Source organism: Phalangium opilio, unplaced genomic scaffold (genome assembly GCF_054372755.1).
Source record: "Phalangium opilio isolate 3A_F unplaced genomic scaffold, DU_Popi_V2 ptg000013l_1, whole genome shotgun sequence".
Lineage (NCBI taxonomy): Eukaryota > Metazoa > Arthropoda > Arachnida > Opiliones > Phalangiidae > Phalangium > Phalangium opilio.
The window spans coordinates 14661891-14685982 of record NW_028324148.1 but is presented as its reverse complement, the minus strand read 5'-3'; the positions used below and the strand labels follow the sequence as shown (position 1 = coordinate 14685982).

The 24092-nt window shown below is 33.9% G+C and overlaps 2 protein-coding genes across 3 annotated transcripts; one reads left to right on the top strand and one right to left on the bottom strand.

Moving 5' to 3' along the window:
* Positions 1–786: 786 nt before the first annotated feature.
* Positions 787–21558, bottom strand: Usp32 (Ubiquitin specific protease 32). Of its 2 annotated transcripts, none has more exons than XM_089864805.1 (27): positions 21379–21558; positions 20692–20925; positions 20482–20603; positions 20234–20393; positions 18619–18750; positions 18432–18539; positions 16687–16802; positions 16470–16622; positions 16237–16404; positions 13990–14394; positions 12989–13129; positions 12712–12895; positions 11322–11488; positions 10376–10457; positions 10092–10305; positions 9419–9524; positions 8967–9315; positions 8698–8849; positions 7499–7655; positions 7271–7407; positions 6267–6650; positions 5721–5914; positions 5488–5574; positions 4613–4922; positions 3441–3965; positions 3253–3345; positions 787–1825 (listed from the first exon to the last, which is right to left on the bottom strand). In XM_089864805.1, exons 1-27 carry the CDS (start codon positions 21434–21436, stop codon positions 1655–1657), a joined length of 5109 nt encoding a protein of 1702 aa, XP_089720931.1. In that variant the 5' UTR covers positions 21437–21558; the 3' UTR covers positions 787–1654. The 2 variants fall into 2 exon arrangements, with proteins under 2 accessions (XP_089720931.1, XP_089720932.1); XM_089864806.1 differs by having other exon boundaries at positions 12745–12895.
* Positions 21559–22331: 773 nt separating this feature from the next.
* LOC149709434 (uncharacterized) lies at positions 22332–23848 on the top strand. Its single transcript, XM_089864804.1, has 3 exons — positions 22332–22542; positions 22677–22794; positions 22909–23848. Exons 2-3 carry the CDS (start codon positions 22680–22682, stop codon positions 23715–23717), a joined length of 924 nt encoding a protein of 307 aa, XP_089720930.1. The 5' UTR covers positions 22332–22542; positions 22677–22679; the 3' UTR covers positions 23718–23848.
* The last annotated feature ends 244 nt before the right edge of the window (positions 23849–24092 follow it).

The following is a 24092-nucleotide window of genomic DNA, read 5'->3' as shown; positions in this document are numbered from 1 at the left end:
ACACAACCCTTTCGTTTTACCGACTGTTTTAATTGCTTCTCAGTTCGCACTCTGTTTTACCTTGGGTTATCAAAAAATAAATTGTTATGCCAGGTGTAATTTTGGCGAGAAAACAAATAAAAACGCTTGGGAAGGATTAAATATCAGCAGAAGGGGATAATAGAGGAAGGATGACACTCTGTATCCTCTTAATGCTTTAGTTATGTAACGTCATTCTTTCCAGGCTCCCCCTTTTAGTTTGCTTTCCCGCTCATCAAACTACAAATGGGCATCGCACCGTAAGGTGAATTCAATAGTTGTTTGGCACTTAAACTCCAGCAATCATCCCACAAACCTCGTCTTGACGTGGACAAAATGCACGAGTGCGTCTTGCCAAATATTTAAACGCTAATAGAGTAATGATGAGGGAACTATTTATCGTGTATGTGATTCGGTTTAGTAACCTTGCTCTAAGTGTTCCAATGTTGGGAAGAGTGACGTTAGACTCACCCCGCTTTGTGGTACACTTCTCTCGAAGAGAAGTATTATTATATACTTCTGATATCAGATATGAAGTTTTCTTTACACAATCTTGGGAAAAACTTATTTTACGAACCGTTTTAATATTGAATTGAGTTACCTTCTCTTCCCATACATGTTAATGTTACGATCCACTTACCTTTTTCAAAGACGTTTCCCAATAGTTGAAAATTATTGTTTCCAATCAAAATTGGATTAAAATTAAACCAGTTTAATTAAAAACTAGAAAAAAAAACCTGAAATAATTAATGAACCATTAAAAACCAACAAAATGTTTTTTTTTTTAAATATTCTAAATTAATTTCGTATTTTTTTTTACTGACAATCACATCACAATTTCGCCATCATTTTTAATTAGAATTTACTTCATTAATTAAATTTCTCTAAACTAATTAAATTGAATTAAACTTAAAAATTATCACAAAGTACTTTCGTGTCAATTAACATTAATATAGAATATTGCTCTTGAAAAAAAAACAAAAATGGATGTCTTTAAAATTAAAAATTAATTTTTAATAAAGCACATTTTAATTAATTAAATTTACATCTTAATTACTTTAAATGACATAGGATTTCTTGTGACCAGTTTCGCGCAATTTCAACAATAAAATTAATTAATATTTTCATATTAAAATATATATATATTATGCATTAATTAATTAAACCTAGTTTAAAATAAAATTTTATGGCTGCAATTTTAAGTATTTAATACTAAACTTAAACTTAAAGACATCCATACAAATTAAACAGTTTAATTAACAATTTAAACTGAGCTAATAATAATTAAATTGCGTGAATTAATTAATAAGTGGAATTAATTATTTATAATTAATTTAATTTGAGAAGAAAAAAAGGAATTAATATATATTTAATTAATGGAAAAAAATTAAATTGAAGTGTTTGGCTATGATTTAATTACTTTAATTAATATTTAAATTATATTTATTTTCATGGCACCTATGAACAAGATATATATATATATATGTATTTATACCTACTGCGCAATTTGTAAAAAACATGTTGTCCGACGGGGGGTGTCAATTTTTTATAGCACGCTGAATTATTTTAGCATCTAATATTTTAAATTAAAATATTCCGGCTTAATTCACTAATCACTTTTTGAAAATTATTATTATTATTGAATGCTGCACATTTTTCGAAAATCACTTTCAAACTCGTCATCAATTTCTTTGGTATCTTGAACGCGTCCTTCCACATTAGGGAGGTACGCTTCGTAATCTACACCCTCTCGTTCGTAAAATAACATGTAAGCTGAATCCGCGTCTAATTGGTCCGGTTGTACTTCCTGAAAACAATGCGCGCGCCACATTTTAAAATACAATATTTTTAACTGTTCATCCCGTCCCCCCAAATATGTTTCACCCTAAAAGAAGTTTTTAAACGCGGAAACAACCTCAGAACATGTTTTCTCGCGTGGAAACAAGCCTACAACATGTTTTCTCGCGTGGAAACAAGCCTACAACATGTTTTCTCGCGTGGAACAAGCCTAGAACATGTTTCCCGCAAGGAAACAACCCAGAACATGTTTTCCCACGTGGAAACAACCCTTCAACACGTTTTAAAACGCGGAAACAACCCTTGAACACGTTTTAAAACGCGGAAACAACTCTTGAACACGTTTTAAAACGCGGAAACAACCCTTGAACACGTTTTAAAACGCGGAAACAACCCTTGAACACGTTTTAAAACGCGGAAACAACCCTTGAACACGTTTTAAAACGCGGAAACAACCCTTGAACACGTTTTAAAACGCGGAAACAACTCTTGAACACGTTTTAAAACGCGGAAACAACTCTTGAACACGTTTTAAAACGCGGAAACAACTCTTGAACACGTTTTAAAACGCGGAAACAACTCTTGAACACGTTTTAAAACGCGGAAACAACCATAGAACACTTTCTCACACGGAAACAACCATAAAACATGTTTTACCACATGAAAACCACCCTAAAACATGTTTTCCCACACGTAAACCACCCTAAAACATGTTTTACCACATGGAAACCACCATAAAACATGTTTTCCCACACGTAAACCACCCTAAAACATGTTTTACCACATGAAAACAACCCTAAAACATGTTTTACCACATGAAAACAACCCTAAAACATGTTTTACCACATGAAAACAACCCCAAAACATGTTTTCCCACACGAAAACAACCCTAAAACATATTTTCCCACACGTAAACAACCCCAAAACATGTTTTCCCACACGAAAACAACCCTAAAACATATTTTCCCACACGTAAACAACCCTAAAACATATTTCCCCACACGTAAACAACCCTAAAACATATTTCCCCACACGAAAACAACCCTAAAACATGTTTTACCACATGAAAACAACCCTAAAACATGTTTTACCACACGTAAACAACCCTAAAACATGTTTTACCACATGAAAACAACCCTAAAACATGTTTTACCACACGTAAACAACCCTAAAACATGTTTTACCACACGTAAACAACCCTAAAGCATGTTTTACCACACGTAAACAACCCTAAAGCATGTTTTACCACACGTAAACAACCCTAAAACATGTTTTACCACACGTAAACAACCCTAAAACATGGTTTAACATCAAGCAAACCATGTTTTCCTACAACACATGCGAGAATGATACTTCCGGAGGTTTAAAGCTATGTCCCCATATTGTTACAAACATAAATAAATAAATCCTCAAAAGTAAGACAGTAAAAAGACTTACCTTACAACTGCTGTCATTATAGCAATACCACCGATTGTTTGGATTGCAAGCGTAGGAAACGTAATGTCCACCACCTAAAATACCCGAATGGCACTGCAATAAAAAACACATAACGAAAAAGTAAAATAACATAATTTCAACATAGTTCAAAGGTTACTATTAGCACACCAGTGTTCGAGTAAACTTACCGCTATGGCGTACAACTTATAATGTAAGTCGTATGGATTATATCCCTTGAGCAGTTTATGACGATGAAAATCGGTAATTTTGGGTATCGTCGATTGGTCTTCCTGGCAAGTAGGTAACGCCTGATTGGATGAACTCGATTCTTTCTTAACCCTCTCGGCTAATTCATCGCAGTTCAGGATCTGGACTTGATTGGTACTGATCCCTAGATCTCTTCTGGGAGATTCGGGAGCGTTGGGACGGCAATTATCGAGAGGACTACTTTTTTTGACGTTGTTGTAAGATAAGCCGCCGTTCAACGTCGAGCTCGATTTGATTATTTCATCGCCACCGTTATTTTGATTAATGTTATTGTTATTTAAGTTTTTCGTTCGAAGTAATTTCTCTCGCGCCGCCAAAGCTACCGTGGATTTTGGAACTTTGGCCAGGTATTCTTTCGGATCGAAGTTTTCAAATGGAAAACGGACGATCTTTTGAGATTTGACCCAACGCCCGTTAAGCAGCTGGAATCTTTTCAGGTGAACAATCTGCGTTAAAATTACACAAAACCATTCGTAACCTTTCCTTTGAATGCGTTTAATAATAATATGGTGAATCGATTAATCGCTATAAATATACGACTACGTGAAACTCGAATCGATTAATCGCTATAAATATACGACTACGTGAAACTCGAATCGATTAATCGCCTAAGCAAAACTATGCGAAACGTGAATCGATTAATAGCCAAAGGTAAAACTACGCGAAACATAAATCGATTAATCGCCAAAGGTAAAACTACGCGAAACATAAATCGCCAGAGGTAAAACTACGCGAAACATAAATCGATTAATCGCCAATAGTAAAACTTCGAGAAACACGAATCGATTAATCGCCAATAGCAAAACTGCGCGAGACGTGAATCGATTAATCGTTAAAGGTAAAACTACGCGAAACGTGAATCGATTAATCGTTAAAGGTAAAACTACGCGAAACGTGAATCGATTAATCGCCAAAAGTAAAATTACGCGAAAGGTAAATCAATTAATCGCCAAAAGTAAAACTACGCGAAACGTGAATTGATTAATCGCGAAAAATACAAAAAAAAAAACAAATAAATCATTAGCACAACCCTCCTATTGAGTTCAGTTTAGATTCAAAACGTTAGAAAAGTGCAGAAAAGTGAATTACTTACAAGTATGGGAGGCAATCTCCATATTTGAAGTTTTTTCGAAGCAAGTTGATGGTCTTTACACTTGGAACAATAATATTTCTCTTCCTCTCCCAAGTGCTCTTCTTTGGTGAAGGCTTCGAGGCACGCGTGCAAATCAATTGGTTCAGTTTGTTGACGACGAGTCTTATCAACGCTTTCGTGATTTATGAAATCCTTTTCTAAAGGCGCTTGATATCTCAGGTGTAGCGCTGTTGGATCCCAATCTATAGCAATATAGGCTGAACCTCGGAATACAGTATCTCCGCAACTTATTTGACAACCCCGACAAAACCTGGTACAAACAAAGTTGAAAGAACAATTCTAATTGTAATTTCAAATGTTTTTTAACATCGATGAAACATTATTAAACGCAAGTAAAAAAAACTTAAAAATAAGGGGGTAGGTACAAAATTTTTAAGAAAATTACTTAGGGTGATTTTTTTTAATCTTTTCAAAAGCATATTGAACACTACTTTAACAGGATTCATACCCCTTTTGTAAAATCCATTTCCCTGACATTTCAGTTTTTTCCCCATGTATTTCCCTGATATTTACAGGTGAAAGGCCACCTAGAAACTACAGGAGGGGGTTTTGGAGTAATAACTATGGGATTGGTCGGAGCAACCCCTTCAGGGCAAACTTACTCGATCATCGCAAACTCCCTGAAATCCCTTACTCAATCAAACCTCACCAATTTCCCTGAATTTTACTGAAAATTAAAAATTTCCCTGAGCTTTCCCTGAATTTATAGTCGTCAATTTATTTCCCTGACATTTCCAGGTTCTACTTGCTTGTATGAATTGAAAATGACTGCAGTTCTACGAGTTTACAAAAAAACCTGAAAAAACAAATCTTACCTGAACCACGGACACCAGGCACAAAGAACCGCATCTTTTTGTACAACCTTGAGAATGAATGGATATTCGTATCCTAAACTATCATCACTACAAGAAATTAACGTTAAAAATCAATTAGGTTAGGTTATTTTCTCATATTGTGACCGGACACATATTTAAGTAGTAAAGAGGTTATTTTCACATAATGTGACACACAGACATTTAAGCACTAGTAAAGAGTGTATAATTCTCACCAGTCTTGGGCATGATTTGGGACAGATGATTCAGAAGGCGGTAGAGGTGAAACGAGGCGAGATACTTGCATCCAAACCATCTGATAGAGGTCTTGGTGTGTGGTCGCTCCGTCAGAACACGGCAAAACCAGAGGCAACCCAAATAACGCCGGACGTGTTTTTTGAGATGACAGAAAATACACCTCTTGGCGATTCTAACAAACAGATAATAAATAACAACAGGGTTACCACGGAATTTTCAGAACCAAATTCCCAGCTGACTTTTCCAGGTTTTCCCTGACCTTTTTCTAAGATTTTCCCTGACCTTTTTCTAAGATTTTCCCTGACCTTTTTCTAAGATTTTCCCTGACCTTTTTCTAAGATTTTCCCTGACCTTTTTCTAAGATTTTCCCTGACCTTTTTCTAAGATTTTCCCTGACCTTTTTCTAAGATTTTCCCTGATCTTTTTCTAAGATTTTCCCTGACCTTTTCGGCCCATTTTTAAATTCCCTGACTTTTCAAGGTTTTCCCTGACCCCATAAAAGAAAACTAAATGAAGGTACTAACCATCTTGCGATGATACGCTATCACAAATCTCTTGCGAGCGAGTTCGACCAAATCCCCAGTTGAAGAATTACTGACTAGACTGGAGCTAAGGCTGGAGGCACTGCTGGAACCGCACTGCATGTTGGCCAGTGACGTCGGAGGAATGGAACTGCCACCACCGCCACCGCTACCGCTTCCCATACCCAAACTCGACGACTGATGGTTGTTTGAACCACTAGAACTCTGGTTGTTTGATATTGAAGACTTTTGAGGATCTCGGTTCCACGTTTGAGGATTGGGAGGTGGTGCTGGTGAACTGGTGCAACTTTTAGTAGTAACAGAGTTGGATGGCGCGTTATTAACAACCATAGAGTCCACGCATGGTAGACTATCACAACCAGAAGACTATAAATGGTAAAGATTCACAATAATATATTTCAATATGCAATTTTAATTAACTTTAATTTTATTGTAATTAACTTTAATTTTATTGTAATTAACTTTAATTTTATTGTAATTAACTTTAATTTTATTGTAATTAACTTTAATTTTATTGTAATTAACTTTAATTTTATTGTAATTAACTTTAATTTTATTGTAATTAACTTTAATTTTATTGTAATTAACTTTAATTTTATTGTAATTAACTTTAATTTTATTGTAATTAACTTTAATTTTATTGTAATTAACTTTAATTTTATTGTAATTAACTTTAATTTTATTGTAATTAACTTTAATTTTATTGTAATTAACTTTAATTTTATTGTAATTAACTTTAATTTTATTGTAATTAACTTTAATTTTATTGTAATTAACTTTAATTTTATTGTAATTAACTTTAATTTTATTGTAATTAACTTTAATTTTACTGTAATTAACTTTAATTTTATTGTAATTAACTTTAATTTTACTGTAATTAACTTTAATTTTACTGTAATTAACTTTAATTTTATTGTAATTAACTTTAATTTTACTGTAATTAACTTTAATTTTATTGTAATTAAAAATAATTGTAGTAAGCATACCTGAAGAGACGAAGGTCCAGGACTATGGTTTCCATAATCTGCACCCACTCTAAAAGTGACTATTCCGTCATCATCCTGATTTTTAACACTTCGGACACTAACTGACGGAGAAACTCCATTTTCAACACAACTCTTGGCTAAAGATTGAAGAATTGATCATTATATTATTTTCAATTTTAAACGTAATTACGTGTTATGGCAGTGAATTCGAAATAAGTCTACGCTTACCACTAGTGGCCATTCGTTGGATCTGCGTGAATGTTTGAGGTTCTTTAGGATATTTGATTTCATCTTCCGCGTTTAAATCAGAATGTGTTGGGATTTCGTAGGCATAAAGACACGTTCCCATAACCATTCGAATTTTTTGGTCATCAGGTAATATTGCCTGGAATAATCGCGAGTTATCAAGTACTCCGCATTTATCTCGAGTTCGTTTAATATCATTCGAATTTAAATAAAAATAGTCGCTGTTCATTTAAATTAATTGAGTTTTAATCGGAGTCGCTATTCATTTAAATTAATTGAGTTTTAATCGCGAAGTCACTATTTGTTTAGATTAATCGAATTTTAATCGCGAAGTCGCTATTTGTTTAGATTAGTCGAATTTTAATCGCGTAGTCCGTATTTGTGTAGATTAATCGAATTTTAATCGCGAAGTCGTTATTTGCTTTAGATTAATCGAATTTTAATCGAGAAGTCGCTATTTGTTTGGATTAGTCGAATTTTAATCGAGAAGTCGCTATTTGTTTGGATTAATCGAATTTTAATCGCAAAGTCGCTATTTGTTTAGATTAATCGAATTTAAATCGCAAAGTCGCTATTTGTTTGGATTAATCGAATTTTAATCGAGAAGTCGCTATTTGTTTGGATTAATCGAATTTTAATCGCAAAGTCGCTATTTGTTTGGATTAATCGAATTTTAATCGCAAAGTCGCTATTTGTTTAGATTAATCGAATTTTAATCGAGAAGTCGCTATTTGTTTAGGTTAATCGAATTTTAATCGCAAAGTCGCTATTTGTTTAGATTAATCGAATTTTAATCGCGAAGTCGCTATTTGTTTAGATTAATCGAATATTAGTCCCTATTGGTTTAAATTAACCGAAATTTAATCGCAAAGTCACTATTTGTTCAAATGAACCGAATTTTAATCGCAAAGTCGCTATTTGTTTATATTAATCGAATTTTTGTCCCTATTGGTTTAAATTAGCCAAAATTTAATCGCAAATCACTATTTGTTCAGTTTAATCGAAATGTAATCGTAAATTCCCTTTGTTCAGATTGATCGAAATTAATCGACTAATTTAATAAATTTTCATTAAGAGAAATCGCTCTTTTTTGCGATCGACCGATTAATCGATTTTCCAACTACTCGAAAAGTTTCTAACCAAGACCAACCCACCATTCAAAGACAACAAAAGTGACTTACCTTGATCATGGAACTGCAGACTTCAGTTAAAACAATTTGATTTGGACTGAGATGACAATGTGCACTTAACTGTTGTTTAACAGCGGAATACTTGTCATCATGGTTTAGTCTTAAACCATACTTGACAGGGACACTGCCATCTAACTTCATGACTAAAAACACAAAGACAACGTAACGTACAACCAAAGACTCAATAACAAGTCCTAGGTCAACCTTAATTACTAAACCTAAACCCAAACCAAAATAGTAACAATTAAGAAACAACTGACCTATGACCTCAGTATGAACGCAGCTTTCCATCGGTAATGGTAAAGATAAGTAATTGAAAGGATCAAATCTGACCGAGACGTGTCCGCAAACTTTACAAGTAACCGAAGATTGTAATTGACCGTGGAATAAGTCAACGATAATGGATCGATTCCGCAAAATGTGATTTTCCCAAGCTTCTAGGGCCACATCAGCGTCCGGTCGCCCATCGCTGTCCTTCAGTTCAACGTAAGGTTTCTCGTGAACTCGGTTGAGGTCTTCGTGCAGACCGTCCAATAGAAAGGCTAGTAACTCTTGCGAGTCGTGCTGTTGGAAACCGTTAAACCTTGGAGCGTATTTACCAATTGTCCACTGGAATGGAATTGTGGGTTAACTTAATTTGTTTGAATTAAAATTAATAAACTATAAAATATGAAATTAAAATTAGAATTAGAATTAGGTTAGTTAGTTTTACCCTTAATTTTAACGGAGCGATAGTTCTAGAGGTTCCACTCCATAATTCTTGAACCAAATCTCCGTAACGTTTGGCTATGTGACCTTTCATTCCTAATGGGTTTGTTCTTGGGAAATATAAAATGATTAAAGGTTAAATTAAATTTCGTTAAAAGCATAATAACTAATGTTAAATTTCGTTAAAAGCATAATAACTAATGTTAAATTTCAATAAAAGCATAATAACTAATGTTAAATTTCGTTAAAAGCATAATAACTAATGTTAAATTTCGTTAAAAGCATAATAACTAATGTTAAATTTCGATAAAAGCACAATAACTAATGTTAAATTTCGATAAAAGCATAATAACTAATGTTAAACTCCGTTAAAAGCATAATAACTAATGTTAAACTCGTTAAAATACAGCAACAAAATGTTAAACTCGTTAAAATACAGCAACAAAATGTTAAACTCGTTAAAATACAGCAACAAAATGTTAAACTCGTTAAAATACAGCAACAAAATGTTAAACTCGTTAAAATACAGCAACAAAATGTTAAAACTCGTTAAAATACAGCAACAAAATGTTAAACTCGTTAAAATACAACAACAAAATGTTAAACTCGTTAAAATACAACAACAAAATGTTAAACTCGTTAAAATACAACAACAAAATGATAAACTCAAATCTCACCTGTTAAGTTCATAGAGGTGTCGATCGTTGATAAAATACAACGTTAACGGTCTTGTGTTACTGACACATTGTAACGCCGCATTCATAAAGCACGTATTGCCCAGATTATTCAAACCAGTAGCTCCCTTCTCAGTGGGACCTTGATGCTTTTGATCAAGTTTAGCATTAAGTAAGTTTGACATTTCTTCAGGCCACGTTAAGTCCTTGTTCCTGACTGTTTACGAAAATTAAAAATCGACACGCTCATTGTTATTGAATGATTTGATTGACCTCTGTTAACGTACTTTCAATTAAAACCTGTTCATTGTCTTCAATGTCCATTTGCTCCAAAGTCAAATATTCTTCATCTAGCAGTGACAAGTTATTCTGGGAATAACACATTAACAATGTTATCATAACACAAGTCAATAAAGCCCAATAATTTGACTTAATGATCGAAATTACGGGACACAGTATTTCTAAGATTGAACGGATTAATCGATTAATTGGTAACATTTAATCAAAATATCGAAAAATGCACATGATTAATCGACTAATCGCTAATATTTATTCTATTTATCGATACACCTACGTCATTAATCGATATCGTTTATTCTATTTATCGATAAAACAGGATTAATCGATTAATGGCTAACATTTACTCTATTTATCGATAAAGTACACGATTAATCTATTAATGGCTAACATTTATTCTATTTATCGACAAAGTACACGATTAATCGATTAATGGCTAACATTTATTCTATTTATCGATAAAAGTACGTGATTAATCGATTAATGGCTAACATTTATTCTATTTATCGACAAAGTACACGATTAATCGATTAATGGCTAACATTTATTCTATTTATCGACAAAATACACGATTAATCGATTAATGGCTAACATTTATTCTATTTATCGACAAAGTACACGATTAATCGCTAACATTTATTCTATTTATCGACAAAGTACACGATTAATCGTTAACATTTATTCTATTTATCGATAAAGTACACGATTAATCGACAACATTTATTCTATTTATCGATAAAGTACATGATTAATCGACTAATCGCTAATATTTACTCTATTTATCCATGAAAACGATGTGATTAATCGCTAAAATCTAAGTAAATAATACTGTAGTACTTTATCGAAGATATTTGCTACCATTACTTAGATTTATGGTTTTTAACGTCAAAAAATTGATACTTCATTAATATTAGTTGAATTAAATATTGTACTTACATCATCTTTGTACAACCAGAGTCGCGTATCTTCAGGCCGAAGCTTTAGTCTTATGCATAGAAAGTCATAGACTTGCCGAAGAGTAGCCATTCTGCTGAAAGATGCCAAGTACGCTAGATACCTTTTCGGATAATTAAACTGATTCGGATAAACATTGGCAGAAGCTCCTGAAAGTAATCAACACTCCGGTTCCTTAATATAACTCGAATTAATAACTATAATCGACATTTACACAATTAACATAAATGCAATAAATAAGCATTGAAGCATCAAATTGTTGGACGCGCAATTAAACCAACGAAAATAACTTTAAAATGGTTCGATTAATCGATTAATTAGTTGTCGGGATTTTGGAAACTAAGCACAACATTAAAGTCTGAACATATAAGGGGCGCGATTAAACTGACGAAATGTATTCTGAAAACTACAACAATTCGCAGAACAGTTGATTAATCGATTAATTATTTGTTGAAATTTTGAAAACTAAGAATATACAAGCATTAAAGACTCAACTTGAGTTGTGCTCAACTGAACCAACAGAAACAACTTTCAATACTCGGAAACAAGTTCGATTAATCGATTATTAAGTTGAAAACTAGGCACAGCATTTAAGCCTCAACTTGTAAAGTGCGCGATTAGACTGATAAAACGGGTTCACAGTAATTCGCAAAAATCGATAGATTAATCGATTAATTTGTTTTGGCATTTTGATAACTGAGTACTAGAATAAATAATACACAAATATTGAAGCCTTAACTCGTACTGAGCGCAATTATGTTAACAAAACGAATTCTGAAAAACACCACAATAATTCGCAGAAACGTTAGATTAATCGATTAATTTGTTTCGGAATTTTGAAAACTAAGCATTAAGGTTAATAATAAACAAGCATTAAAGTCTCAACCGGTAATGAGTGCAATTATACTAATAAAACGAATTCTGAAAAATCACAATAACTGGCAGAAAAGTTAGATTAATCGATTAATTTGTGTCGGGATTTTGAAAACTAAGCACTAAGGTAATTAATAAACATGCATTAAAGCTTCAATTTGTATAATGTGCAATTAAACTGCCTAAAATACTTTGAAAATCCATCCACAATTATTTGTAAATTTGTTCGATTAATCGATTAATTTGTGTCGGGATTTTGAAAACTAAGCACTAAGGTAATTAATAAACATGCATTAAAGCCTCAACTCGATTGATGTACAATAAAACTGTCTAAAGTACTTTGAAAATCCATCGACAATTATTCTCAAACATGATCGATTAATCGATTAATAAGTAGGCGGAAAAAACCATCATACATTTTAGAAGCGAAATTTAAGTGAATCACATAACACGAATGCGTTTGATAAATAAAAAATTGCATGTGCAAGTGAAACCATACCGTTACTTCTATTCGAGAAAAAAGGGTGAATACCATAGGCTGTTGCCATGTTGCTAACGACACCACTCCAAGTACCGCTTCCCGGTTGCCGATTAGGCGCGTTACTAATGTGATGCTTGAAAAGCTTCAACGTGATTGGATAGAGTTCCAATTCAGGTTGGAGAGCATTTTGAGGTAGGATAGCCTGGAACATTAATTAAATTAAAATATACTTTACACTTTCACTAGAATATTAGTTAATTAAAAACATTAATTCGATTGATGAATTAAAACATACTTGTCGAGGTAGTGAAGGTGATCCACCATACCATTGAAATAACGCTCGCCAAATGGCTTCGGGAACGACTTCAAAATCACGTCCGCGCATGAGCAATGTGTTCTTTTTTAATTTTCCACCTTCCCCAGTTAATATTGTAGCCTAATTAAATTTAATCGGCAATAATAAGCAATAAAATTTTAAAACATAGTTCGGACAACATTTTTATACTAAAAATCCCTGACTTTTCCTTGCTTATCCCTAACCAAATGTTGCCAATATCCCTGACAATTTTAATGGAACAATTTCCCACGATTTAACTAAATTAATCGATTAGAGAAGACACGATTAATAGAATTAGGTTTTGATAAAACGCCATACTTATGTTGCCAATTTCCCTGACAATTTTAATGGAACAATTTCCCGCGATTTAACTAAATTAATCGATTAGAGAAGAGGCGATTATTCGAATTAGGTTTTGATAAAACGCCATACTTATGTTGCCAATTTCCCTGACAATTTTAATGGAACAATTTCCCAGGATTTAACTAAATTAATCGATTAGATAAAACGCGATTAATAGAATTAGGTTTTGATAAAACGGCATACTTTTAAACAACCGAGAGAAACTTATACTACATTTAATCAAATAGAGATTGAAATAAAATTAAAACACAGGGTTCGGAGGAAATTTTTCTATTTAAAATCCCTCCCTGACTTTTCCACCTTATCCCTGACGAAATTTTGCCAATATCCCTGGGACCATTTTAAGTACGTGTTTACCCAGAGCCCACTTCACAATGACACCTGCAGCCGATATTTAGCATTGCACGAATCATCATGGTTTGACATACAAAACGAAATCCCTAACCTATCCCCGACTTTTTATGAAGAAACTTTAAATCCCGGACGGACCCCCATTATTTTCCAAATCCCTGACTTATGCAGGTTTAGTGCGAACCCTGATGTAATATTGCGTTCGGAACACAAACATCTTAAAAGCATTGATAAGGTTTACTTACTTTCAATGTATTTGGCACTACAAGTGACGAATTGTCAATGGAGGGAGGTCTTTGAGGCGGAATTGCGGTCAATTTTCTGGCCATTCCAGGCGAATGACTAGGAGTTCGTGGAATATCAGGTGTTTGGAGCGTAGATCTCATTTGACTAAGAACGGATTCTCCCGATGTTCTGGATAAGCTATCACTGGCGTAACCGAGATAAGGACTAGAGTTTGTGGACGAGGAAGAAGAATTGCTGGTGAGACTAGCCAGGGCGTCTTCCCCTAACGTAACGATACTCGATAGAGTCACGTTACAATTGCCATCGCCCAAAGATTGAGCCAAACTCGATTCCACTCTCTTTTGAAGTTTATTTGAGCGTTTCAGACTCGATGTTCCACTGTTTGTGTATATAGAGCTAACGTCCTAAAACCCAAAAAATAAACCTATTCATTAACCTATGAACTTTAACGTGTTTCATCATAAACCTCTTCGTGACATAAAATTCCGAAAAGCCTACGATATTTTGACGATTAATCGATTAAAAATCTAATGTCCTAAAACCAAACAAATGCTATTCAGTAACCTATGAACTTCAGCGTATGTTTCATCATAAACCCCATAGTGAGATAAAATTCAGAAAAACCTACGATATTTTGACGATTAATCGATTAAAAATCTAATGTCCTAAAACCACAAAAAAAATCCTATTCAGTAACCTAGGAAATTTAGCAAATGTATAAAATCTCTTCGTGACATAAAATTCCGAAAAACCTACGATATTTTGACGATTAATCGATTAAAAATCTAATGTCCTAAAACCACAAAAAAGTCCTATTGAGTAACCTAGGAACTTTAGCTAATGTATAAAAGCTCTTCCTGACATAAAATTCCGAAAAACCCACGATATTTTGACGATTAATCGATTAAAAATTTAACGTCCTAAAACCAAACAAATGCTATTCAGCAACCTAGGAACTTAAGCGTATGTATGAAAGCTCTTCGTGACATAAAATTCCGAAAAAACCCACCATATTTTGACGATTAATCGATTAAAAACCTAAGGTCCCATAACAAAAAAAATAAATAAAAAGATATTTAGCAACCTAGGAACGTAAGCGTATGTTTGAAAGCTCTTCGTGACATAAAATTCCGAAAAACCCACCATATTTTGACGATTAATCGATTAAAAACCTAAGGTCCCATAACAAAAAAAAATAAAAAGCTATTTAGCAACCTAGGAACGTAAGCGTATGTATGAAAGCTCTTTGTGACATAAAATTCCGAAAAACCTACGATATTTTGACGATTAATCGATTAAAAACCTAAGGTCTTAAAACCAAACCAAAAAAAAATTACTATTCAGCAACCTAGGAATTTAAGTGTCTGCATGTATGAAAGCTCTTCCTGACATAAAATTCCGAAAAACCCACGATTTTTTGACGTTTAATCGATTAAAAACTTCGATTAACGTATTTCGCAAAGATTCTCTAATTATCAGGATATTTTTGTATATATAATTGATATTTCAATCAAATAAATAAATAAATAAATACTGTTTCAAATAAGGATTCACATAGACAGTTCTTTAAAAAATGAAATTAATGGAACAATCTCCGGGGATTTGACCAAATTAATCGATTAAAAAAGACGCGATTAATCGAATTATGTCTTTGGATAAACGGCGTACTTTTAAATAACCAATGAACTCCCACTACATTTAATTAAATAGACTTTTATCCAACATTAGTCCAAATTTAACTAAATTAATCGATTAAAGAAAACGCGATTAATCGAATTATGTTTTCGGATAAAACGGCATACTTTTAAACAACCGAGGAACTTCCACTACATTTAATTAAATACGCTTTTATACAATAGTCCAAAGTTAACTAAATTAATCGATTAAAGAAGACGCGATTAATCGAATTATGTTTTTGGACAAAACGGCGTACTTTTAAATAACCAATGAACTCCCACTACATTAAATTAAATGGACTTTTATCCAACAATAGTCCAAATTTAACTAAATTAATCGATTAAAGAAAACGCGATTAATCGAATTGTTTTTGGATAAAACGGCGTACTTTTAAATAACCAATGAAATCCCACTACATTTAATTAAATAGACTTTTATCCAACAATAGTCCAAATTTAACTAAATTAATCGATTAAAGAAAACGCGATTAATCGAATTATGTTTTCGGATAAAACGGAGTACTTTTAAATAACTAAATAGGCAAAATAATTAAGTAGAGACGAACTAACCTGATAATTAATATAATCATTCCAAGACTTCCACCAATCGATGGAAATCAAAAACCAAAGTTGTCCAATTTTGAGACCTCGTCTCTCTTCTCTCTCCAACCAACTTCGGACTATATCACCTTCCTCTTCTTTCCTCGTTGGTTTTAAACCAAATACAACGTGACAAACCTACGGTTAAGTCAACCAATTAGATAGTAGACGAGTATCTAGTTTGATAAAACGGCCGGCCTTACTTGAAACAAAAGGTTAAGAAGGTCAAGTGGCAACGTTTGATCAACAGACCAGACTAGATACTCGTCTAAGGATATCGTATTGTCCTTGTTCGAGTCAAACTTAGTAAAGAGGTCCTCGACTATCTCGTCTATTTGACTACTGTATGCTATACACTACGTAATTAAGTTGAAATTAAAGTACTTAAGTAATGACTGAGATAAATGGCGCTTAGCTTACATCACTGTTATTGTAAATATTTTCACTTCGAACGTGTAACAAAGCGAGAACCATGGAATACGCTTCGCTTCGACACAACGAACCATCTTGATCTTGGTCAAATATTTTAAAGCAAACTATGAAATAGAAACGTGTTTCGGAATGTTTTAGTCATGTACATGAAGGTGCAGATATTAAATCGGAATATTTTCTTATTTGTGCATGAAGGAGCAGATATTAAATCGGAATATTTTGTGCATGAAGGAGCAGATATTAAATCGGAATATTTTGAGCATGAAGGAGCAGATATTAAATCGGAATATTTTGTGCATGAAGGCTCAGATATTAAATTCGGGCTTTTCCTTGTTTGTGCGTGAAGGTACAGATACTAAATCGGAATATTTTCTTATTTGTGCATGAAGGGACAGATACTAAATTCGGGCATTTCCATGTTTGTGCGTGAAGGCACAGATATTAAATCGGAATACTTGCATGTTTGTGCATGAAGGCACAGATATTAAATTCGGGTATTTACATGTTTGTGCATGAAGGCACAGATATTAAATTCGGAAATTTACATGTTTGTGCATGAAGGTACAGATACTAAATAGGAATATTTTCTAAATTGTGCATGAAGGTACAGATATTAAATTCGGGCATTTCCATGTTTATGCATGAAGGTACAGATATTAAATTTAGGCATTTCAATGTTTGTGCGTGAAGGAACAGATATTAAATCGGAATATTTTCTCAATTGTGCATGAAGGCGCGGATATTAAATCGGAACATTTTCTTATTTGTGCATGTTCTAATTAGTTCATCGAGGCGCGGATATTAAATCCGAACATGTTTGAATGAGGTAAAAGGCACAAACATTCAGCACGAACATTTTCTAATTTGTGCATTAAGGCACAAACATTCAGCACGAACATTTTCTTATTTGTGCATGAAGGCACAAACATTCAGCAAGAACATTTCCTTATTTGTGCATGAAGGCACAAACATTCAGCACGAACATTTTCAATTTGTGCATGAAGGAACAGATATTAAATCTGAACATGTTCGAAGTAGTTTAAAGGCCCAGATAATAAAAATAATTATTTTCGTAGTAGTGCATGAAGGTACAAATATTAAACCGCACATATTATGAGTGCATGAAGGCTCGGATATTAAACCGCGCATATTATTATGAGTGCATGAAGGCACAGATATTAAACCACGCATATTTTTAGTGCATGAAGGCACAGATATTAAACCTCGCATATTATTAGTGCATGAAGGGGCAGATATTAAACCAGGCATATTAATAGTGCATGAAGGGACATATATTAAACCGCGCATATTAGTGCACGAAGGGGCAGATATTAAACCGCGCATATTTTTAGTGCATGAAGGCACAGATATTAAACCACGCATATTATTAGTGCATGAAGGCTCGGATATTAAACCGCGGATATTTTTAGTGCATGAAGGCACAGATATTAAAAATCGATCATTACGAGTGCATGAAGGCACAGATATTAAACCTCGTTCATTATTATAGTGCATGAAGGCACAGATATTAAAAATAGCTCATTATTAGTGCATGAAAGACAGATATTAAACACGCAAACATTTTGTTATTTCTATTCCTTTACATTGAACTCTTAATAACACACAATTTATTCATAATTATGAAACACAACATATAAATGTCCAATTACACACATAAAAGAACAGACAAACATGTTTCCAAAAAGAGAAATCTGTTTTTGGATAAAACTCACATTTCTGTCTTTCGACAAGTGGTCCCTTACAGCAGGCACTGATACCGCAAGCCATTTCTTTAAAATCAATGTGCCCATCACGGTTTTCATCAAAAGCATTGAAGATTCCTAACACAAACAAAGAAAAATGCGTTCAAATGAAGTTAAAAAACTTGTTAAGCGTTTAAACTTTTAAATTAGTTCTTACCTTCACAGAGAGATAAAGGTACAGGAGGGTGAATAAGCGGTGCCAACGTTTCCAGGTCAAATTTTCCAGTTCGGGACTGAGATTTTAGACTCCAGTAACGTTTCTCTAATTCTATTATATCTGATTCTTCCACTAGAAAAATATATTTACTTCATGTTACTATTTAGAAATTTCCCGACCCGTTTACACATTTTTCGGACCGTTTACACGTTTTCTTAACCGTTTACACATTTTCCGAACCGTTTGCACATTTTCCGGACCGTTTGCACATTTTCCGGACCGTTTACACGTTTCCCGACCCGTTTACACATTTTCCGAACCGTTTACACATTTTCCGAACCGTTTACACATTTTGCGAAACTTTCACACATTTTGCGAAACTTTCACACATTTTGCGAAACTTTCACACATTTTGCGAAACTTTCACACGTTTTCCGACCCATTTACACGTTTTCCGAACAGTTTACACGTTTTCCGAACAGTTTACACGTTTTCCGACCCATTTACACATTTTCCGAACAGTTTACACATTTTCCGACCGTTTCCGAAACTTTTACACATTTTCCAACCCATTTACACATTTTCCGGCCGTTTCCGAAACATTTACACATTTTCCAACCCATTTACACATTTTCCGACCGTTTCCGAAACTTTTACACATTTTCCGAACGTTTCCGAAACTTTTACACATTTTCCGAACGTTTCCGAAACTTTTACACATTTTCCGAACGTTTCCGAAACTTTTACACATTTTCCGACCCTTTCCCAAACAGTTTACACATTTTCCGAACAGTTTACACATTTCCCGACCCATTTACTCATTTCCCGACCCATTTACTCATTTCCCGACCCATTTACACATTTCCCCGCCCATTCACACATTTTCCGACCGTTTCCGAAACTTTTACACATTTTCAGAAACGTTTACACATTTTCCGAACAGTTGACACGTTTTCCGAACAATTGACACGTTTTCCGAACAGTTGACACGTTTTCCGAACAGTTTACACGTTTTCCGAACAGTTTACACGTTTTCCGAACAGTTTACACGTTTTCCGAACAGTTTACACGTTTTCCGAACAGTTTACACGTTTTCCGAACAGTTTACACGTTTTCCGAACAGTTTACACATTTTCCAAACAGTTTACACATTTTCCGAACAGTTTAAACATTTTCCGAATAGTTTACACATTTTTCGAATAGTTTACACATTTTTCGAATAGTTTACACATTTTTCGAATAGTTTACACATTTTCCGAACAGTTTACACATTATCCGAACATTTTACACATTTTTCGACCCATTTACACAATTCCCGACGCATTTACACAATTTCCGACCGTTTCCGAAACTTTTACACATTTTCCAACCCATTTACACGTTTCCCGACCCATTTACACACTTCCCGCCCATTTACACAATTCCCTGCCCATTTACACAATTCCCCGCCCATTTACACAATTCCCCGCCCATTCACACATTTCCCCGCCCATTTACACAATTCCCCGCCCATTCACACAATTCCCCGCCCATTCACACAATTCCCCGCCCATTTACACAATTCCCCGCCCATTTACAGAATATTCCCGACCCATTTGCACAATATCCAACTTACAATGTGTAACTCCAGCTAATGTTTGATAGAATGTTGGCGTTTCAAGATCATTGAATAGAGAGACGGAACAAGGTTCGGACAACAACCACTTTGTCAGTGACGTAGCGTCAGGGTGATTGTACAACCAATCTCGAAATTCTTCAAACGACACTTTATCACTCTGAAAAGAACAAAACAAATTGTAAATATTTACAAACACTTAAGAAAAAGAGATTAAAACCTAACAAACACATAATCACGTGACATACCTCTGTGAAACAATCAGCGACTGCTTCTGATATGTAGCCGCCATCCGAAGCTTGGACCAATTTAACCATTTCATCTTTGGTTACGTGGGTTCCGAGCTCATTTGCATAGAGACTAAATATAACTGTGACCAGAAGTAATTAAAATAATCAGCCCTAATTACCAACCAAAATCCAGCTCAATTTAAATTAAATTAATTAGGATTCAGTTACATTTGATTTTCTCTTCTTTGTAGCCATTGGTCAACAGAACCAAACCACACAATAAATCCTTAAAGGTGATGCCTTTTAGCGTTCCCCCACACGCTTGATAAATGTGTTCTGCTAATTTAATAGGGACAAATTCGCCTAGAACTTCTTTAATGAAAGCTGGCTTGGTAATAACGCCGCTTAAATTTGAGGCGCGTTTGAACGCGTCTCTGAGACGTCTAAGCTCCGCATCGGTAACTGAAAACGTTATAATTTGACTAAATTTATAACAAAACCTGCAGAATTTTCCGAATTTATGATAACCCTAACTATATTAAGTGTAATTAGCAACATTAAATGTATTTAAAACAAAAATTACGCATCCAAAATGCTACAAACACGATTAAATGAAAACCACAATGGTACATATCGTTAACCTTAAACAATATTTTGCGTGCTTTACAAGACTATCTCGGAATTACTAAATTACACACGTAGTATCTCATTAATTACTATAAAAAGGCCTTGTAATTATCCCATTAATTACTATAAAAACGGCCTTGTAATAATAACTTAAAGAATTTGGTTGCCGATAAGATTTCCAAACCAATGTTTACAAAATTAGGTATGTAGGCGCAACACCCAGTTAACCAAGGCTTAACGTAAATTTTCATTTATTTAACAAATAATATTATGAATATTAATTTTTACCTCTTTTAACCGCTTCCTCGTAGGTTATACAACATGGTTTAGAGTCTTTGGCTCCCATTATTGATACAAGACACGAATTGCCATTAATTTCGTAATAATTTCAGGTACAACCTAACCACAGCTGAAGCAACCACTACACAATCCACCATATTTGTTTTTCCGAAATGTGATGAGGGACACCTTGAAATCATTTTTACAAAATAGGGTCTCATGGAGGTATGTTCAAAAGGCCCTAACTTGTCAAAAACAAATCTTGTAGTCTGCTTGAAAAAAAACACCAAAGAAATTTAATTTATTTAAATTAATAATCAGTTATATTGCAAAAAGTAATAATTATTGAACTATTTGGGACACTATTCTTTGATTTTCTCAATTTCAAAGCTAAATTTCGAGAAATGGGGAAAGGGGTCTGCAACTGTGATCAGGGACACCTTGAAATAATTTCTCCAAAATAGGGTCTCATAGAGGTATGTTCAAAAGGCCAAAAACTTGTCAAAAACAAATCTTGTAGTCTGCTGGAAATAAAAAAAACCAATGAAGTTTGATTTATTTAAATTAATAATCAATTATAATGTAGAAAGGAATAATTATTGAACTATTTTGGAACCTATTCTTTAATTTTCTCAATTTCAAAGTTAAACTTCGGAATATGGGAAAAGGGGTCTACATTCTGCAACTGTGATCAGGGACACCTTGAAATCATTTTTCCAAAATAGGGTCTCTGCTGGAAATAAAACACCAAGGAAATTTTATTTATTTAAATTAATAATCGATTATAATGTAGAAAGGAATAATTATTGAACTATTTGAGACACTATTCTTTGATTTTCTCAATCCCAAAGCTAAATTTCGAGAAATGGGAAAAGGGGTCTGCAACTGCGACTTAGCAGACCCCTTGGCAGACCATTCGATACAAGTAGTGTAATGGACAGTCCAAAAAGTTGAGAGTAAAAACATTAGTCCTTGGTTTGTCGTAGTCTATTTTTTTCCCTCTGTGTTTTTATTCACTCAGATAGGAGATATGTAAAAATTTATATTAAAATTCATAAAATTTATGAAACTATGTATTCAATAATAACTATTAGAGTTAATCCTACTTTATATTGAAATTAAGTTTAGGAAAAAATTAAAGTTTTACGTAACATCAGGAGGATATAATTTCGAGTAAGCCTTTTTTATCGTCATAGTCACTCACGTTATGTACTCCTAATTCCTAAATTTCGCGTAATTTACATTTACCATTGCCACTAATTCTTTTAATTATTTAATTATAAATGTATTTAAAATTAATTTTATAGAAAATGATGGCGGCGACGCAAGACGTGGTATATCAAAATACCGAACATCAAGAAGACACTTTATTAAAAGAATATTGGGTTAGCGGTGGTCATGTTGAACAAGGAAATAACATTATAGGTATTTAAAAATGCCAAATTTAATTAGGATTAACTTTAACCCTTTTTTCCAGCCTCTAAAATGTTCCCATTAACCTAATTGCGAGTCTAACGAAACCGCCGTAATTTATTGCAGGTTTTTGCAAAGTTCCGATAAACGAAGCTGTTAAAGCGACGGCTTCGGAAGCGAACAAACCGTACGTTTGCAATGTTTGTTTTAAAACATTTAGCCGTAATTTCACGTTAAAAGAGCACCAGCGTGTTCACACGAAAGAAAAACCGTACGTTTGTTCAATGTGCAATCGCGGTTTTAGTGAAAATAGCACGTACAGACGACACATTAGAACACACACGAAAGAAACCCCTTATATTTGTAGCGTTTGCCAACGGGGTTTTTCTCAAAACGGCACTTTGAAACGTCATATGATGACGCATACGAATGAAAAACCCTACATTTGTTTAGTTTGTCAAAAAACATTTACGCGAGATACGACCTTGAAAGAACATTACATCCGTTTGCATAACCCGGAGAAAAATCATATATGTCATTTATGCAATAAAGCCTTTAGCGTAGCGCGTAATTTGAAAAAACATCTAGATAATCACGAAAAGCCTAAAAAAGATCCCGCTCCTAAACCTCCGAAACCACCCAAACCGCTGAAAGTTCCGAAGAATTCGCAAGGTAGTTCGAAGAAAACGAAAAAGAATAACAGCAGCAGCGGCGGCGCTATAACAAACCCGACACCCAATGGAAACACCGAGAGAAAAAGGCCTATTATACAGATGCTGAAAGTGCATAGCGTACAACCGCTTAAAAGTGTTAGGAAAGGGAAATCCGGGGAAGACGTAGAGGTTGAGGAAGCGATAGCTTTCATTGAAACGGAAATTGTAGAGGAAGAAAATGAATGTATTATTCCACATAGTCCCTCACATAATAATAATTAAAATTAAAATTTTAATGTTATGTATAATTCTATCTCTTTAACACGAATATTATATGGTATTTGGTTAAATGATTGTGTGAAACCAATTGTAAAATATACAATAAAGTTTTTCCAACTTTAAAATTTATACAAGTTGTTTTATTTGCTGATAAGTATAGTCTAGAATTCTAGACTCACCGGCGGGTTGCTTTGGCGGGCGTATTAATTGTTTTGGGACGATGACGTCACGGAGAGGTATTACACTGGACCAGTCTGTGTGTCTGTCACCGCATTCGCAATTGGTAATTCCGAGCAAACGTATTCGGAATATCCGGACTGCACTCGCAGTTAACAGAAAGCAATATTGGTTTCTACTTCATTATCATCGTTAGGGTTA

Coding starts and splice junctions, on each gene's coding strand:
- Usp32 (XM_089864805.1), bottom strand. CDS start 21,436: ATGGGAGCCAAAGACTCTAAACCATGTTGTATAACCTACGAGGAAGCG. Junction 18,751..20,233: donor ATTAGCTGGAGTTACACATT/GTAAGTTGGATA, acceptor ATATTTTTCTAG/TGGAAGAATCAGATATAATA. Junction 9,525..10,091: donor CACCTCTATGAACTTAACAG/GTGAGATTTGAG, acceptor ATATTTCCCAAG/AACAAACCCATTAGGAATGA.
- LOC149709434 (XM_089864804.1), top strand. CDS start 22,680: ATGATGGCGGCGACGCAAGACGTGGTATATCAAAATACCGAACATCAA. Junction 22,795..22,908: donor ACAAGGAAATAACATTATAG/GTATTTAAAAAT, acceptor AATTTATTGCAG/GTTTTTGCAAAGTTCCGATA.